General features: G+C 38.6%; 1 protein-coding gene and 1 long non-coding RNA gene across 3 annotated transcripts in view; one reads left to right on the top strand and one right to left on the bottom strand.

Annotated features, from left to right (window-relative positions):
* The window catches only part of fstl4 (follistatin-like 4), an 808,779-nt gene that overhangs the window by 162,831 nt on the left and 626,175 nt on the right, over positions 1–19,773 (top strand). For both annotated transcript variants that reach the window (XM_051933466.1, XM_028812623.2), the window contains exon 3: positions 10,136–10,169. In XM_051933466.1, the coding sequence (XP_051789426.1) occupies positions 10,136–10,169 (34 nt within the window). The remainder of the gene's footprint in view (positions 1–10,135; positions 10,170–19,773) is intronic.
* The window catches only part of LOC127529563 (uncharacterized), a 512,543-nt gene that overhangs the window by 204,970 nt on the left and 287,800 nt on the right, over positions 1–19,773 (bottom strand). The gene's annotated exons all lie outside the window — the stretch shown is intronic.

The following is a 19,773-nucleotide window of genomic DNA, read 5'->3' as shown; positions in this document are numbered from 1 at the left end:
AGTGATCCAAAAATTTAAGAAAGATGGAAGTGCAACCATCTTACAGAGACGTCCAGGCTGCCCATGGAAGTTAACATCTCAACAGGAGCGTCTTCTGATGAGAAGGGTTGAAGAAAATCGCCATGCAAGTTCACTGCAGTTAGCTAAAGCAGTAGAAAGCCAAACTGGAGTGACCGTTTCCCATGACACAATACGGCGCACACTGCAGAGGAATGGCATGCATGGGTATCGTCCACGAAGGAAGCCTCTCCTAAAGCCCATGCACAAAAAAGCACGCCTAGAATTTGCTAAGGCCCATGCTGAAAAAGATGAAGACTACTGGGACTCTATACTCTGGAGTGATGAGACAAAGATCACTGTTTTTGGAACTAATGGTTTCAAAACTGTATGGCGTCGTAAAGGTGAGGATTTCAAAGAAAAATGCATGGTGCCTACAGTGAAACATGGTGGTGGCTATGTCCTTATGTGGGGTTGCATGAGTGCTGCTGGTGTTGGGGAGCTGCATTTCATTGATGGTATCATGAACTCAACAATGTACTGCTCTATACTGAAGGAGAAGATGCTGCCATCACTCCGTGCACTTGGTCGTCATGCACTTTTCCAACACGACAATGATCCAAAACACACATCTAAAGCTACTGTTGCATTTCTGAAGAAGAACAGGGTGAAGGTGATTGAATGGCCAAGTATGTCTACTGATCTGAACACCTGTTTGGGAATTCTGAAGCGACAAGTTGAGCATCACTCTCCATCCAGCATCCAGGCTCTAAAAGAGGTTATTCTTGAAGAATGGAAAAAGATAGATGTTGCAATATGTCACCAACTTGTTCATTCCATGCCTAGAAGACTTAGTGATGTCCTTAAGAATCACGGTGGTCATACAAAATACTGGATGTAGTAGTTTTTGTTGCGGGGTGTATTCATTTTTGCTTCAACCAATTTGAGTGAAACTGAAGATTTTGTGATCTAAGTTATATTATTAACGTTCATTTCATGTTATGGAATTTAACAAGTGTTCAATAAAACTCAGCCTTGTGAAAATTTTGGACATTGTTCTTTTGTTCATTGAGCTACTGATTAAATTCATACTTTTTAAAGGGGGTGTACTCATTTATGCTGAGCACTGTATATATATATATATATATATATATATAAACAGTGCATCCGGAAAGTATTCACAGCACATCACTTTTTCCACATTTTGTTATGTTACAGCCTTATTCCAAAATGGATTAAATTCATTTTTTTCCTCAGAATTCACAACACCCCATAATGACAACATGAAAAACATTTACTTGAGGTTTTTGCAAATTTATTAAAAATAAAAAAATTGAGAAAGCACATTTACATAAGTTTTCACAGCCTTTGCCATGAAGCTCAAAATTGAGCTCAGGTGCATCCTGTTTCCCCTGATCATCCTTGAGATGTTTCTGCAGCTTAATTGGAGTCCACCTGTGGTAAATTCAGTTGATTGGACATGATTTGGAAAGGCACACACCTGTATATATAAAGGTCCCACAGTTGACAGTTCATGTCAGAGCACAGTGGCCTCCATCATCCGTAAGTGGAAGAAGTTCAAAACCACCAGGACTCTTCCTAGAGCTGGCCGGCCATCTAAACTGAGCGATCAGGGGAGAAGGGCCTAAGTCAGGGAGGTGACCAAGAACCCGATGGTCACTCTGTCAGAGCTCCAGAGGTCCTCTGTGGAGAGAGGAGAACCTTCCAGAAGGGTAACCATCTCTGCAGCAATCCATCAATCAGGCCTGTATGGTAGAGTGGCCAGACGGAAGCCACTCCTTAGTAAAAGGCACATGGCATCCTGCCTGGAGTTGGCCAAAAGGCACCTGAAGGACTCTCAGACCATGAGAAAGAAAATTCTCTGGTCTGATGAGACAAAGATTGAACTCTTTGGTGTGAATGCCAGGTGTCACATTTGGAGGAAACCAGGCACCACTCATCACCAGGCCAATACCATCCCTACAGTGAAGCATGGTGGTGGCAGCATCATGCTATGGGGATGTTTTTCAGCGACAGGGACTGGGAGACTAGTCAGGATAAAGGGAAAGATGACTGCAGCAATGTACAGAGACATCCTGGATGAAAACCTGCTCCAGAGAGCTCTTGACCTCAGACTGGGGAGATGGTTCATCTTTCAGCAGGACAACGACCCTAAGCACACAGCCAAGATACAGTATCAAAGGAGTGGCTTCAGGACAACTCTGTGAATGTCCTTGAGTGGCCCAGCCAGAGCCCAGACATGAATCCGATTGAACATCTCTGGAGAGATCTTAAAATGGCTGTACACCGATGCTTCCCATCCAACCTGATGGAGCTTGAGAGGTGCTGCAAACAGGAATGGGCAAAACTGGCCAAGGATAGGTGTGCCAAGCTTGTGGCATCATATTCAACAAGACTTGAGGCTGTAATTGCTGCCAAAGGTGCATCGACAAAGTATTGAGCAAAGGCTGTGAATACTTATGTACATGGGATTTCTCAGTTTTTTTATTTTTAATAAATTTGCAAAAACCTCAAGTAAACTTTTTTCACATTGTCATTATGGGGTGTTGTGTGTAGAATTCTGAGGAAAAAAAAGAATTTAATCCGTTTTGGAATAAGGCTGACATAACAAAATGTGGAAAAAATGATGCGCTGTGAATATTTTCCGGATGCACTGTATATATATAATATATATATATACAGTATACAATGCTGTGAAAAGTATTTCTCCCTTCCTGATTTCTTTTTTTACTGTTTTCAGATCTTTGACCAGAAGAAACAAGCCACTATTTTCACTTATTTCATCTTTGTACCACCTGTTTCACTGCACTAATCAACCACAACACTAAAACCACCGCAAGGTGAACTGAATAACCGTGATCATGTTGCTACACTGCACCTATCATGGGGTTGAACAGTCAGTTCTTGAAAATGATGTGTCTGTCAGATCAATATCTTTTTACAAGTTCATCATTGTCCAGTGTTTCCAAACCATTCTGCCTTTCCTTGAATGTGCATGCCGATCTCTGCCTGAATGCCATCTTCTAGCAGCTCCCAGTGTGTTAGGACAGCTCACAAAAATTTTCCTAGATACTGGTGAAGTTCAGAATAGTTTCTAAAGTCAGGAAAATGTATAAAATGGCATTACTCATGCTCCTAAAAGTAGGACCAAACTTGTATCAGTTAGATTTCTGCGACAGTTAGGACTCTTGATAGGTGTGGGCCACTAGAAGATATTAATAATGTATCATTAAGCCATTCCTGTGTAGTATAGGTTTTATGATTGGGGTTGTTGTCTGCCTTGAACAAGAGACACAACAAGCTGTTCTAATTTAAGTGTGTCATATTAAACAGAGTGAATACTTGCGTCATTAATTATTTTGTGTTTTTTATTTGTAATTAAATTAGATCACTTTGACATTGAGTAACTTAAAAAGACTTGTTAATGAATTCACAGTGTTCTATGACACTAATATACGAAAACTTCCAAGGAGTGAATACTTTTAATAGACACTGTATTTCCTCAGGTTGAGCTCCAGAAGCTGTCTTGCTAATTGCCAGGAGTGTTGCGTTATTTACATCCGCTGTGTCCCCTAAGAGCTTTTGACTGTCAGTTGCTCATTGACATGAAATAACCTTGTTTAAAAAAATGAAAATTACAGTCAAATGGCTTTGATGCATCATTGGAGGCCATGATAACTGGTCATGATAAGTGAGAATCCAAACAGCTGACAGGATTAGTGTAAGGCAGGGGGAAGAGCACAGGGAATTTGGGAGCTGAAAGTGGTGTATAATCCATTTCTGACTACAGTAGTCCTCTTTAGTTTGAAAGCTAACTCTGCTCTCACCCTTCAGTTTTGCATGATAAACATTTCAATTCAGGTTCTTGTAAGTTCCTCTTAATAATGCAGAAATATCCAATAATGCTAAATGTCTGTTTCATAGAACGTTCACGAAGATGATAAACTACTGTCAGTTGGCTATTTAAATCTGTTTTGTGCTTTAAGGACTCCCTCCTCCTCCTCGGCTGTCACCACCACTGCAGTAGCTCTCTCCTTGTAGTGCGCTCATGATCATGGTGTCCCCATGTTGTCCTTTCTTCACTTGTTTGCCAAATTTCAAATGCAATTTCATATTGGAAATATAAAATCTGGACTGAATTAATTTGTTGTGTCAAAACAGTATAATAAAGGAAGATGGGGTGGTCTCGTGGCCTCGGAACCTCTGGATTTTGTTTTTTTTCCAGATCTCTAGAGTTTTTGTTTTGTTTTGTTTTTTCTGTCCTCCTGGCCACCGAACTTTACTTTATTCTTTGTTAATTAGTATTGTCTAATCTTATTTTTATATTTTTCTTTTCTCTTTCTTCATCTTGTGAAGCACTTTGAGCTACATCATTTGTATGAAAATGTGCTATATAAATAAATAAATCTTCTTGTTGTTGTAAAGAATGAGTGACTTTTGCGTGGTATTACTGAGTGGACTAGAAAAGACCATGAAAAAGCAGAACAGTTAGGACTTTTTTGTTTTTATGTATTTCTAATTGTATTACCCGTATGGCCTATGAGCAGAAAAAGGGAATGGAAAACATTACAAGGCAGTAATGAACTGGGCTCATTGTTCTTGAATGAACATGAAGCAGTGGGACAACATTGAAGGGTTGTGCTTGAGACACCCGTGATAAAGCTAAATGGACAGGGAGAGTTTCATCGGAGGTCCTGAAGTTTTTATTTTTAGGACATTGCACACTATCAGCACTGTTATGCGGCAGGGGTGTTTGAACTAGCGATTGTTGTCCTTTCTACAGCAGTTTTGGGTGTACTGGTATTCTCACTTTCCAGTTCTCACTAGTTTAGTTTGCGTTCAGGGGATTTGAGTGTTTGTATTAATTGCTGTCTCTCACCTCCTGGAATTCTTACTGGCATGATTGTGTCTTTGGACACTCTCTTCTAATGTATTTCGTTAAATAAAATTTCTCCTTTGGCCATGTAGCTATCCAAGGTAACTAGGAAATAGAGAGAATTGAAGAAAGGCTTCTGGACCAATACTTGTGGATGATGACAATCACCTAACATGTCATGAGAAAAGTGTTTTGCATGCATGCAGCAGGCCAAATGAGCCCAAGATCAGATATCTATGGCTCTGGGAGAAGGAGTGAACACAATGACAAGGACATGTTTTTTGTTTATTTCAATAGCACCTATAAATAATTATATAGACAGTAAACACAAACACTCTTAAGTAGTGGTCTTCAAGTTCAGTCTGGGGTCTAGCTGCAGGATTTCATTACAACTAGTGTCTCAGTTGAGAAGTCATGTATCTCATCATTCTGTATTCATGAAGGTGCAGCAGTGTAATTTTGAAATTTATTTGGAAAATTAGGAAAAATATTTTGTGCTTTAGCTGTAAATACTTTTTAAATTTTTCTCCCATTGAGTGTACTTCATTAATGCTATCCAAATGCTGACAACTAAAAAGTGGAGCAGATGTGGGAGCAAACAACTGTGGAATTCTAGTAAGCATTCTGCTTATTTCTAATCAATGCATATATGAGAGTGTAATCTTAATAAACAATATTAAAGATAATGTATTCTTAAATAACACAGAAGTGCACAGTCCTATAAAAATTAAACAAATGTGAGTTTGAATTTCAGAAGGTTAGTTCAGTGGTGAGGCTACTGCCTCATGGATTCAATACTCTGGGCTCAAATCCTACTCCATTCTTTGCCCATGTGTAGTTTGCATATTCTTTCAGTGTTTTTGTAGATTTTCCTCTGGATATTCTAGTTTTGACCCACATCCCTAAACATATGCATGATTAGGTTAATTGGAAATTGCAAATTTGTCCTGTGAAAGGGCCTTACAATGACAAGTTTGTGACCCAACCATTGCGCCCCTCTATTGTATTGAGAATGTGTGAAAATGTTACATTATGCTATGTAATTTCAGAACTGATACCTGCAGCCACTGAGAACATCCAAAGCTGAACTTGAAAGCCACTGCTTTAATTATATTACTTACTTACTTGTATGTTACTTATACATGAAGATTTATCACTGTTCATTGGACATATACAGTATGAATGTCCATTTGTATTTCTGCTCTTGACACTGAGTATTTAATGTTGAGATCTCTGTTAGTACTCTCATTTGGTGGCTGTACTGTATGACAAAATAATATCCTGGTAGACACTCATTTTGTGCATTTTTTGTTATGTCATTAATTTGTCTTTTATTTTATCATCACTGGTGCTGGTAGCCTAATCCATTGTGAAGCACTGTGTCTCCCCACTGCCTCACCCTCAAGCGGGGCTTACCTTAAGGCTGTCTCATTGCTTAGCTGCCATCCAATCCCTCTGCCACTGCACAGCACAGCTCCACCCATGCAGTTCCAGTGATCTTTCTCTGCCATGTTCTCTGCTTGTACATGCACTCTGCTGATCACTTGGGGTAAGAGGTAACACCATTAGCACTCATTTTCCCAAATTCTGTGAGCTGACCTAAGCTAGAATTCTGCTGAAGACCTTAGCAGAGGAGTGTAGATTGGTGGGCAAGAATGACAATACTGTATTTCCCATTTAGAAATACATCTACAACACAATAAATAGTGCAGAAAGTGAAGGGGTCTGAATACTTTGTAATTCCACTGTATTAAAATATAACATGAACCTTCTCAGTCAATAGTTCCGTTAGGTTGAAGGAGTGTCTTTTGCAGCCAGCTTTATTGTCTAGGAGGTTTGTTTGTTACCACTGAAATAAGACATCAGGTCTTGAGTTGGACAGTGAAGGGCTGCCTCTGTCAGGGTTTGCAGTGAAGGGCTGCCTCTGTCAGGGTTTGCCCTGTCTGTATAATAACTTTGAGATTTTCTCTTTGCCAGATATAGGTTTCCATGGTTTAACGTTTATGCCAAGTGCATTTGTTGACTTCCAGGAGATCTTTTATTTTAATTAATACGAAGTGTGCATCCACATTCCCTTTGATCAAATTTGGTGTATTATTCTAGGACTTTCTGTACATTTAGATTTGAGGGCATGTCATGTATTCATAAGCTTAATAGATATTAGACACGGTACTGTATATACTTGTGTGGATAAGTCAGGACTTGATTTTACCGTATAATTTCTAGTATTTTATAATGTCGGTCATATAAGTCGAATGTGGAAAACTCACGCTATTGATCCAAGAGATTATGATATGCTAACGCCCAGCTGAGAGAGTAACCATGGAGCACACGGCCTTTGTTTTTCTATGTATTGTGCCTAAGTGTCCACACGGTAATACCCGGACTATTCCGAAGCAACGTTTGCACTGTTTTTTGTATCTCACACTCTTATACACCTTTATCGTAAGAGCATCCCTTATCTACAATGGAGCGTTCGATCAGAAGAAAATATGAAGCTGGTTTTAAATTAAAAGTTGTGGAAGTGGCAAAAGAAATTGGTAAATATGCTGCTACAACAAATTTGATGTGTCTGAGAAACTGATGCGAGATTGGAGGAGGCAAGAAGATGTAAAAAAAAATAATTTAAGTGTCTCATTTTTGAACGGGCGTATAAGTCAGGGTCTGATTTTATGATCCATTTTTTGGGTTTCAAGACCCGACTTATGCACGAGTATATACAGTATATGCTGGGTTTAGGCTAACTCTAAATTCAATCTTTGGAAAAATGAAACAAAATGTTTCAGAAAACTAAGCTGTTTGGCCTCCTTAGTGTTAGACCCAAGTGTCACTTAGGCAGCTATATAGATGAGTCTCACGTATACGTCAGACCCGAGTAATGTAAAAGTGCCAACAGCGTTAATGCCGAGCATTACTCGGGTAATGGTAAAGGCATGTCTTGCGTCAGCGACGGGCCCAAGTGTTACTCAGGCAACAGAGCAGACACGTCTTCTCCTAGCCTCATAACGGCATCTCATAAGAAACGTTTTTCAGCAGCCCAGGTGTTGCACCTCTTGACAGTGATACGAACAGTGATGACGGAGTGAATCTTCAGAGAGTGAAACCGAATGTGATTCTGATGATTCCGAAAGTGACACACACTCGTGCAGTATGCTGTTCAAAAGCCGATCTGCAAGGAATCGCGCTACTATTGTCCCGACTGCAACGTTGGGTATTTCACCGTGCTTCAAGATATACCACATAAACGACACATTTTGACAGTATATACAGTATTAGCATTATTATTATTATTTGTATCATTATTATAATTTTTACATCTTTGACTTTGTTAGTGTTTTGTATGTATTACAACAGAAAGATCACATTTAATACATTTGTAATTTTTCATGCCAAAAATTTTTCAAGAAAAAATGTAACACTAAGGAGGTTAAGCAGCCCATAATTAGCTTTGCAAAGACAGAGGGAGAGAGTGGGAGAGAAGCCGAGAAGGATTTGATTCCAGGTTCAGTCGTTTAATGGTGTAATGCTATTGAAATTTTTTCATATTAGTTGTGTGGTAAACAAATAAAAAGTTCAACAAGAAAAAATCATAGCTATTAATAATGTGCAGACTGAGAATTACTAGTGCACGTATAAAAAGATCCTATCAAATAGTATATTAAAGCTGAATGAACCTTAAGTTTGGTGTTTGGACAAGTGGGGTGGGGGGGCAAAATCCCATTAAGATGGATGCAAATACAGAGCCAAAAACGTGAATGTCAGTCTGAAACAATGTCTATGGATTTACAATGCCAAGTGGTTCATATTCTTCCAAATGTGTCCTTTTCTTGATATTCCCGGTCCAAATTATTCAGGCATTGGTCAAAAAAGAATGACGTCTTCAAATTATTCCTTGGTTTATTTGTTCAAACTCTCCCTTTTGCCCTCTTTGTTCTTTTCCTGGATTTAACATGTAGCGTTTTGTAAAAGTGACTTTTAGATGTACTTGTGACAGTGTCTTGCACCATCACAACTCAGTCTCTATTTTCAAAACACTCAAGAAGCACAGATAATAGTGGTATGACATGCAATTCATTAATCATTTTCAAAGTCTTAATTAAAACTTGGTCCAATTTAGAATGTGCTGATCACAAACTTTTAAAATCCGAGTCAGGACATTTCTTGAGATATGCAGAATGTAAAAATTGGGAAGTCGAGGGTGTCATGGTGGAATGATGTTTTCAGTTTGACACTCTTTGAAATATTTATTTAGCAGAATCCTTTACCTAAAAAGACTCAGAAAATCATGATATGTTACAATTGTGTCTATATACATGCATATCTGTAATAACGTTACACAGAGAGGCAGAGGCAGGCATTGACCAGGCAATGGACATCATAAGAATAGGACACTTTGTGATTTGATCAACCTAGGGTCTCTTATTCTATCCATCTATCTATTGTCAACCAAAGGGAGTATACCGGTCACAGGGAAAATGTTTGGGTACCAGCCAGTTCTCCTCTAATAATTTTTACACAGTCCTTTACCAAAACAGGTGCTTGATGGTGCGTTGAATCAAGCAAAATAAAAAGCAAGTTAACAAAAAAATTCAATAAGAGGCTTTTTTGATCTTTTTCTCTGGTACTTCAATTTCAGGTAGTAGCTCCAGACATTAGTCTGCTCTCTTCTGAGTGAGATGCACCGTGCTGCGAGCACCTCTCTTTTACAGTGGTGGTTTCCCAACAATTTCCTCTCTGTGGATGGTTTCTCAGGACTGTGGGAATATAGGGAGCTGCTATCATCAGTGACTGTGTCCCCCCATGTCCCGGAGTGGCAGTGCTTTCCTCAGATGAGCCCAGAAGGCAATCCTCAGAGGCGTATGTGCAACAGTATCTATCTGTCTGCCTGTCTATCTAATGATAGGAAAAACTTTAAAAATCTGTTAAAATCATCTAGACCACCACTTCATTTAGGGTACACAATATGCCAACATTTCCAATACGACGCATATGGTGCCCATTCCAGAGTGAGAAGCTCATTAACACCTCAGCCCTGAACAAAAGAATTGCACATTTATTTGAAATCTTCCAAGATGGGCTTTTTTCATTCCGACACTAAAAGGCAAGAAAAACAGACTTCAACATATGCCAACCACAGATGGATATAGAATCATTTTTATTTGTTTGATATTTCCTAACAAATGAATGATGTCTAAATATTTCTTATTTATCATATTTTCTTTTTTTTTTCTCTGTTCACAGCCAGATGAAGAACCAGAGCCAGCAGCAGTGAAATGTAAGTGATTGCTCAGTAATAGCTTTTCTCTTGAAACTTCTCTTATTTCCTACATTTAGATAGATAGATAGATAGATAGATAGATAGATAGATAGATAGATAGATAGATAGATAGATAGATAGATAGATAGATAGATAGATAGATAGATAGATAGATAGATAGATAGATAGATAGATAGATAGATACTTTATTAATCCCAATGGGAAATTCACAATAGACAGGCATGATAGCAGTGCTGTTGAATGCTTACGTATTTCCTGTCTAGTTTTTTCCAACAATTTTAGTTTAATTAATTATGTTCTTGCAGTCAGTGTGGTGTAGTGGTTAAGGTTTTGGACTTCAAACCCTAAGGTTGTGGGTTCAAATCCCACTACTGACACTGTGAGACCCTGGGCAAGTCACTTCACTTGTCTGTACTCCAACTGGAAAAAAAACAAAAGAAATGTAATCAATTGTGTCATAAATGTTGTAAGTCGCTTTGGATAAAGGCATCAGCAAAATAAGTAAATCTTATTACAAGGTTTTATTATTTTTAATCTTCTTCCAAACAGAGGGGATTTTTAGCAATGTTCAATACATGATAATATTTAATTGATAGATAGATAGATAGATAGATAGATAGATAGATAGATAGATAGATAGATAGATAGATACTTTATTAATCCTAAGTGGAAATTCACAATAGATGCATAACTTGCTGTCATATTTTCCCAGTACTGTTATATATATAAATGTTATAATACAACAAAGTTGTGTCATACAGCAGTCATTCGTGTTTCCTCCCTAACTACACTGTATTGTCTAGAATTTGTGAAATAATAATGCGGTCAGCAGTACAGTATTAACAGGTGAGTTGGGGGCCCAACATGTATTTGTGGATTTTTGCATTCACGGGGATCTTGTGCTCCTAACCCCCATGAATTGCAAGTTGCGGTTTGTCTTCAATAATTAAATGGAAATTATTTTGTGAGTTTTGTGACCTATTGTAGAAAATCACAGATGACGCTGTAACGCTGAAACTTAAATGGACTGTTAATCTCCGCTAACCCACAAGAGTGCTCCATCGTTGGGCAGCTTTGGTGGTTGCCATGAGAGTTGGAACCATCTTTCAGCTCTCATGACAACCAGAGGGTGCCAGTTTTAAAAGTGAGCCATAACAAGCTGGCAGGATCACAGTCAGTGGTGTCTTTGTGTTTCAGTGCTACACTGCACAATTGGATTACAATTATATCCATCGCATTACAATTTTCCCCGGATTTATGTTCTTGTCCTGTGCCCTCCTGTTTGTGTGATTTCATCTAGGATGGAAAATGTCTTCTTCAGGGGGTGCGCCCAACTTCTATAAACCTTCATATACATCGGCATCACAGTAGGACAAAACTTTACATAACTTTTAGGAGGCTGTACACATGTGATTTAATTTAATAACTACACCAACATCATCAGCATCCACGAAACTGGACTGTGTCTTGAGTGTTTATCTATGTGTGCTTAGTGTTTCAATGGATTTCTTTTATTTCTATAATGTTAATCATCTGCGGTGGGCTGGCGCCCTGCCGGGGGTTTGTTTCCTGCCTTGTGCCCTGTGTTGGCTGGGATTGGCTCCAGCAGACCCCCGTGACCCTGTAGTTAAGATATAGCAGGTTGGATAATGGATGGATGGATGGATGGATGTTAATCATTTTAATCATGGTTTACTACCATAAGTATACACATACATTATAAGTTACATTTTTAAAAAGTTACAGTTCTTTAAAGAACTGCTGAACTATACACTCTGTCTGGGGTAACGCTACTTATATTGGTCTCAGCAGCCAGTCTTATACAAGTGATTTGATTGTGCAGTGGTCATTCCATTTCATGTTTCTCACAACGTTTTCTGTGTCTTATTTAGTGATATAAACGTAAAATATACAGTAATCATCTGCCTAAAACTTATGTGGATTTTTGCATTCAGGGGGGTCCTGTGCCCTTCCTCTCTGTGAAGTGCAAGTTATTACTGTACTTCTTACCACTCTGGATTCCTTCATGCATTGGTTTTCTTGTGAATGTTATGGGTTCAGCCCTATTGTTGTAGATGTCATTTGGAATGGGTAAATATCCAGACGGAGAAGCTGTTTATTAAAATGACTAGAAAGTTAATGTATATCAACTGGAGGTTCTGAAAGAATTGTCAGAGGGCTTCCCAAAGTTTTGCAAGTTATGAGGAGAAAAATTATTGTCAAAACCAAAACCAAGTTCGAAGCACAGTAACTAGTTAATACCTTCCCCTAGTTCTGTTTTTTTTTATTTTAAAGATGCTTGAAGCACACAGAAGGGTTTTCCTTTGTGTTTTCCTCAAAAGTTCAGATGTCAATGGGTGCTGCCATCTTTTATTATGGTTCTTGATGACATTATGTGTCATGTTCCCATCTTTTTCTAGATCCCATTGTCCCTTAAAATAACAGAAACGTTCAGTCATAATAAAAGGCTCCACAAAATGGTGGCATGATGAAGTCACCAAAGTAATAACAGATATAAACAACAATAATAACACTTCTAAAAATAAAAATTCAGGATGATCCCAAATGAGATCTTAACATTTATCACCTGATTAGAGGCGTAAGCTGGGGAGTGTGTTCAAATGACAGAGTTACTGAGGTCTGCTGTTGCACAATTGCCAATTTCAGAATTTTCACATACATTTGAAAGAGCATCTCAGTGGGGCTAAGCATTCGTAGCCCACAGGCTTCTGTGTCGTTCCAGAAGTGTAAAAGAGTAAGACAATGTCATTATACTAACTCAAGTACTTCTATTTAAATGAAATGAAAATTATGGAAACTAGAATAATACATAAATTAGAGAAGGACCTAGATTAAAATAGTATGCTAAATAACAGCTAGCATGAAAGGAGGACCTTGCCAAACCAACCTTTTGGTATTTTTTGAGCTGGCGACTAAAATAGCTGACAGAAGGAAAGCATTTGATATAATTTACTTAGACTTTCATAAAACCTTTGATACAGTCCCACACCGAAGATTCATTCTGAAGGAACTGAAGGTTACCTGCAAAAGTGGATCTCACTTTGGTTAACCTGCAGGAGACAAAGAGTACAGATAAGTGAAGAATGCTCCACATCAATGAGGTCATTAATGGAGTCCCTCGGGGGTCTGTCTTTGGACACTTACTATTTCCAAATTAATAATAATGACATGGATTTTGGTGTAGTTTGTAAACTTTGCAGAAAGGACTAAAATTGGAGCAATGGCAAATACTCAGGAGGCAGCAAAAATAATTTCAGAACTCTGTGGACACTTGGAAAATGCAGTTTAACACAGAAAAGTGCAAGTTCTACACGTGGGCTAAAGGAACATCAGTTATAAAAACAAGATGGGAGACTCTGCCCTAGAGGAAGTAACCTCTGATAGGGATTTAGGTGTTTATGTTGACACAACCTTTTCATCATCTGAGCAACGTGCAGAAGTGATTAAAAAGGCAAATAAAATGTTACATTAAATCGTAAAAACACTTGAATATAAATATATATAATGCACTAATGATAGCACATCCGGAGTATTTTGCGCAGTTCAGGTCACCATGCTACAAGAATCACATAGCAGCAATTGAAGCTGTGCAGTGGAGAGCATCCAACTGCATCCCAGAACTTAGACATGCCCTCCTCCTACAGACTTCGATAACTAGATCTGTTTTGTCTCAAGCAGAGGAGTCTGTGTCGGGACCTAATCCAGGTCTTCAACATTCTCAAAGACACTGATAAAGTAGATCCAGTGTAAAGCATTCAATTATGCAACTTAAAATCTTTTATCAAACACATCTCTCTCGTTTCAAATTATCCAAAATGTTTCCAGGGCAAGATCCAACCTGTGAACATTAAAATCAAGTTCTAGCCTCACTGGGCCATATGTTTTGGGTGTGCACCAAATGAACATAATTCTGGACCAAAATCTTTGAATGCCTTTCAGACAGCCTCAGAGTCACAATCCCTCCTAACCCATTAACAGCTGTGCTTCGTGTACTTCCAGGTGGGCTTAAAGTAGAGAAGGACAAACAAGCTGTAATTGCCTTTGCTACACTATTGGCATGTATACTTGTCTTGCTCAACTGGAAGAATCCTAACTCACCTCTTTTAAGTCAGTGGATAACTGATGTAGTATTTGAAATGAGAAAATATGAAATTCTCACTTACAGGATCTGTTAAAAACTTTTTAAAAGCCTGGCAGGATCTAATCAATAACATTTTAGAATAAGCTCTTATTTTGAGGGGACAAGACTCCTTTCTCTCTTTACTACTCTCAAGTGTTTTACTCTGGCTATTGGTTGTCCTCTCTTTCTCATGGGTGGAGGTGGATTTGAATTTAGCTTTGTTAAGTTTGACTTGATTGTGTGGAATGTTATATGCTTTTAATAAATTCAATAAGAAACAGAAAAAAAAAGATAAAGTAGATCCAGCCGAATTCTTTCAGCTTAATGGTGAATTGCGCACTTGAGGACACCAGTGGAATTTAAGGGAAAGTGCATTTAGGCTTGAAGCCAGGAAGGGCTTCCATACACAAGGATTTGTGGGAATGTGAAACAAACTACTACTCATGTAGTTGAAACCGAAGCTTTAACAACCTTAAAGAAGTGTCTCAATGAGATTTTGGGACAGCTTAGGTGATAACTAAAGCTATGAGCTTGATGAACTGAACAGTCTCATCTCGTTATCGAATTTCTTATGTTCTTATCTTCTGAATCCAAAAATTTCGAATTTGTGTGGAAAACAGAACTGAATGCATAAAATGTTTAATGTATTTATTAATTCAATTAAAAGCCAAATTAATAAGGTTAAAATTACTAGTATTGTAATGTCTCTGTAAAGTAATGATGAGAATACTTTTTCCAGAAGTTGAAAACTGGAGACAGAGAAAGAGATCAGTTGTTTTCTCTGTAATGAAGTGAGACGCAGAAGCAAGATTTTCTCTTGATAATGTTTAATTTGTAGTTCTAGAAATTGATTTAATTAAAGATATTTCATTGAAACAGCTACTCCATATTCCTATACTGTGGTCAAAATAAAATTTTCGTGGCCCAACATTACCTGGACAGTAAGGGTTCTTTTGTTACTCTTCATAATGAGGACTTTTTGAAAAGGTCAGAGTCAGCTTGACTCAGCATGGCTGTATCTTTTGTGATTTTAGCCTAGCATAACATTGTTAAACTTGCTTGCAGGAGGACAGAGACTATCCTGGTAGCATTGGGGGCAAGATGGGAAGGAGCCCTGGAAGAGGGACAAGTCCTTTGTAGGGTTATGGGCCAGTTAACGTGAGAGGCATGTCCTTGGGAATGTGGGAGGAAAACCTCAAAACACAACAGAAAACTCCACACTGGAGGAAGGATTCAAACCCAGCAAGATGGATCTGTGAGGCAGCAATGCTAACTGCTGCACCACCTTACCACACCTTTTATGTGACTTTGATAATCCGTTTTAATAGGAGACGACAGGGTGTTGCAAAACTGTTACAGCCCAACTCTAGTGGCCATCATTTTGTTGGTCTCTCTTACCTAATGATGAGACTTCTAGTTGACCTGAGGCATCCATCCATCCATCCATTTTCCAACCCGCTGAATCCGAACACAGGGTCACGGGGGTCTGCTGGAGCCAATCCCAGCCAACACAGGGCACAAGGCAGGGAACCAATCCCGGGCAGGGTGCCAACCCACCGCAGGACACACACAAACACAGTCTCTCTTTATTAACATAGGCCATTGCTTATTCTTTTAGCTCTTTGTGTTTACTTGGTCCTGCCTTTTCAAACACTAGTTTTCAGTTTGCTTCCTGATCTTCCAAGTAACCTTTGAGTAGTAGTTACTGGTTAGTCCTCCAGACTCAACTGTTTCTGATTTGTTCAGATTGAATCCAGACATTTATAGATAAATAATGAAATGTCCAACAGGAACAAAGAATGAGGTTGTAGAATTAAAAATGAATTGTAAACTGAATGTGCTGATTTTACTATTGACAGAAAACATGCACATATAAATTTGGCAGATGAAATATACTTCTCAGCAACAGCACTGTGAATTTGGTTAATTTCCAAAAGCTAGTTTTCACCATTTTCACTGGGTTTTCTCCTCAGGTCTTGATTTGTCCTTTTTGGTCAAAGCAAGTGTTTTTAATTTAATTTAAAATGAAAGCCCATTTTGTTCAAGTATGTACATAAATGCTGTCTGTAATGTTTGGTTCCTGACTTTGCATTGTTTGCTGCTTTGATTTGTTTTTGCTGTCAGGCACCCTACACAAGTATATAAATTTAACAAAACATTTTTATAAGTGTACAAAAAATGAATATAATAATACAGTCTAAAGTTAAACTTACTGTTATGAAAACTCATTCAGTGGTTAGTGTACTGCATACATAAAGTAATAAAGGTGCATGGTAAATACTGTGATGGACTGCCAGCCTGCACAGGTTAGGTTCCTGCCTTACACTTAATGCTTCTATGATGGTCAGAGCTGACCAGTCCATTAGGTGCCCATCAAGGGTGCCGTCACCTGATGGGTGCTGTTTATGAAAGTTAAGGGTATCCTGTCTGTGCTATTAACACCCCTGTCCATGCTAACGATGCAGAGAAGCACCATTATTGTATCTCAAAGGGCGGGCACTCCAGACACTGAGGGTGACATCCCCCCTACCTAAGGCTCCATATGGGCTTCAACTGGCACTGATGATAGGCCTTGGTGCCCTCAGAGTGTGAACTAGTTTAAGAAAGTTTGAGAATGGGTTATATGCTATATTTATTTTTTGCATATCAGACAATGGTAATGTTTATGTAATATTTTGTAAATACTAGGGGGCAGTGCCCCTTGCTTGCTTCGCTTGCCCACCTGGGGCGCGCTGCTCGCCCGCCAGTTTGCATCTCTGCCGCTCGCGTTGTGAAGGGTATGCTGAACGCACGCTAAGGAGATGCAGTCGGATCAGCTGCTGTTTTGCTGCTGCTGCTGCCGAGCTGCGTGTTCTGTTTGTCCTTTTGTCTAACTGCCTTGTGTCGCGGGACATTAAAGTGTCTCAGAGAAAATCACATATCGTCTCATTCCAAGTCTTCCAAGATTTTTTTTTTGTAATACAGAGATATTTTGAACTGCTGCTTTCAGGGTGGCTTGGTGGATCAGTGGTTAGTCGCCTCTCAGATCATCACTAGTGCTGATTGGTGAAATTTGGCAAAGTGTTTATCGGAGCAATGCCGGTGACCTTGTTTGGTAAATATTTTCTTGAAAATCTGCCATACAGCTGGCTTAGACAAACATTTTTTTTTCTTTCACCCCATGATGCTTTATGAGGCCACTGTGACATCTCAGAACAGCCAGTGTTGGATGGGAAGGTCCTCGAGTATGTAACGCTAATCCTAGAGATGGGTGGTATGCCAGTTTAAATGATATACCAACGTGGATATAACAATAACTATTTTACCATGAGCAAGTAATTAGCAGAAAACTTGCAATTACATTTAATTGGAAAACAAGTACACAGAAGAAAACTGGAAGTATGTTGGGGTACTCATGTCTTAAAGGTGATGTCTTTTTGTATGGACTGTTTTTTTGACCTGTTTTGTAATACAGGATCCTAGCTCTTTAATAGTATTACCCAGAGTGCTGTGCAGTTGATGCAAACAGGAAGGAGTGAAGAATCCACTTGCTTTAGAGTTGTGATTATTTGGTAGCAGCTGCAGTGAACCAGCAAAAGCATCAGGGTAAAAAAAAAACAAACTGTACTTTTCTGTTTGAGAGAGAACCTGCTATCAGATCAGAGGTGGGTAAGACTCAGTGAATTCATGCTGCCTGCCCCTGTTTCCACAGTCTGTAAGACATTTTTGTGTTCTGATATTTCATTCTGTTTTTGTGTCTCAGGGAGGCACAGTGGCACAGCTGTTGGCACTACTGCCTCCCGGCTCAGGTCATATTTATGTCCACAAAGGTCACTCCACCAAAGTGGAAACTTCAAAGACCACAGGGGACACTTAAAAGACCATTATAATCAAGTCAAACCCAGTTCATTTTCTCCTTCACCATTGATGTCAGTGTGTTTTGGAGAGTTCGGGTAAAGTTGGCGAACATTTCTGCAATTATTGACAAACTCAGCGTGGGTTCACTCATCACTCATCATCACACTGAAATGGGTTTTCAGAATATTATGTTGGATATGCTGGTTTTAATCAGACTTTGCAGTTTTGAAAATGAAACAATAAAGCACATTCAGTTTGTTCTCAATGTGGTATTCAAAGCCAGCATAAAATAGACACAAAGAATGAAAGCAATCAAAGTTTGTCTGCATGCAGTATGTACATTCAATTGAAATTAATTTTTAACTGTGTAGTACTGAAAACACTTTATTCCTGATTAATATATTATATGTATTTCATTGTCATTTTGCTAAATAGAAGATGAAATGTTGAGAAAATGGGTCACAGGGTTGGAGGAAATGCATAAAGAGCACCATTACTTTTAAACATTTAGAACAATTTCATGCAGTTAGATACTTTGGCTTTGTTCTATGCGATCAAAAAATACAATGTGACAATATTATTGAACATACATTAAAACAAAATTAGTTATTTGAGTTGTGAATTAAAGCATTTACTTGTTGTATCAAGAGGATAAGTTAAACGTTTGTTTTTGCTCTTCACGATACAAGGGCTTGAGGAACAAATGCATGAGTGTGTGAATTGTAAAGTGAGTTATCAAATAAAATGCTTTGAGGATTATGACTACTTTGGAGTTGGCTACTGTATGTAAGGCAGCATTGCTGTATATTCGCAATGTGATAATGCACACCACTTATTCTTCATCAGAGCTCACTTACTGGACTTTGACAAACCTATTAAAGATTACAGTAGAAATGTTCACATTGTGTTGTAATCCCCTAATGCGCCCCAAAAGAAGTGTCTATTGATGTCTGGCAATGGAGTTGGACTGGAAAACCTGAATGCTTCGGTTTCAATAACCACCGCAGATGGCTACGTGACTTGCATCTAATAATACCAATTAATGTTGCCCAGGGGTCTGGCTAGGTACATTCCTGAGCACTGACATTCCGGGATAATTTTGCATTTCTTTGGCTGCCAATAACAATATCTCCTTCAAGAGTCACTGGAAAGATTGACTTAGCGAAAAATACATGGTTCACAATTAGGGTCAAACTATTCTCCTGTGCATCCTTAATTGGAGTCTTTGGACCTTCATCAAATGAGATTTTTTTTTGATAAATCTGGAAGGTTATATAAAAAAGTATACTTGTAACCCGCTCTCATTTCATAATAACCAGTACAGATATGTCCTAGCATACCTTGATCCTCCTGACACACTTTCTAAATTACAATTGTTTCCAGGGATTTGCTGTGAAGACCTTGTATGATAAATGAGTATATTTTCATTCCTGCATTTGCATACTTGTGTATGAATTTAATAAACATAATAATGGCTTGGCATGAGAGTGTGTTTGTGTAATAATACAACATTTCATGTATGTCATTTTTTTTTCAAATTTACTTCATACTAGGGATGAACACAGAATAAACGCTGTAAGAATGCTAGGGGTTGCTGTTGCCCCTTTAAACCCAACAGACAGA

The sequence above is a fragment of the Erpetoichthys calabaricus genome, chromosome 11, assembly GCF_900747795.2.
Source record: "Erpetoichthys calabaricus chromosome 11, fErpCal1.3, whole genome shotgun sequence".
Taxonomy (NCBI): Eukaryota; Metazoa; Chordata; class Cladistia; order Polypteriformes; family Polypteridae; genus Erpetoichthys; species Erpetoichthys calabaricus.
The sequence above is the reverse complement of the archived record's forward strand: the minus strand, read 5'-3'. Positions and strand labels throughout refer to the sequence as shown.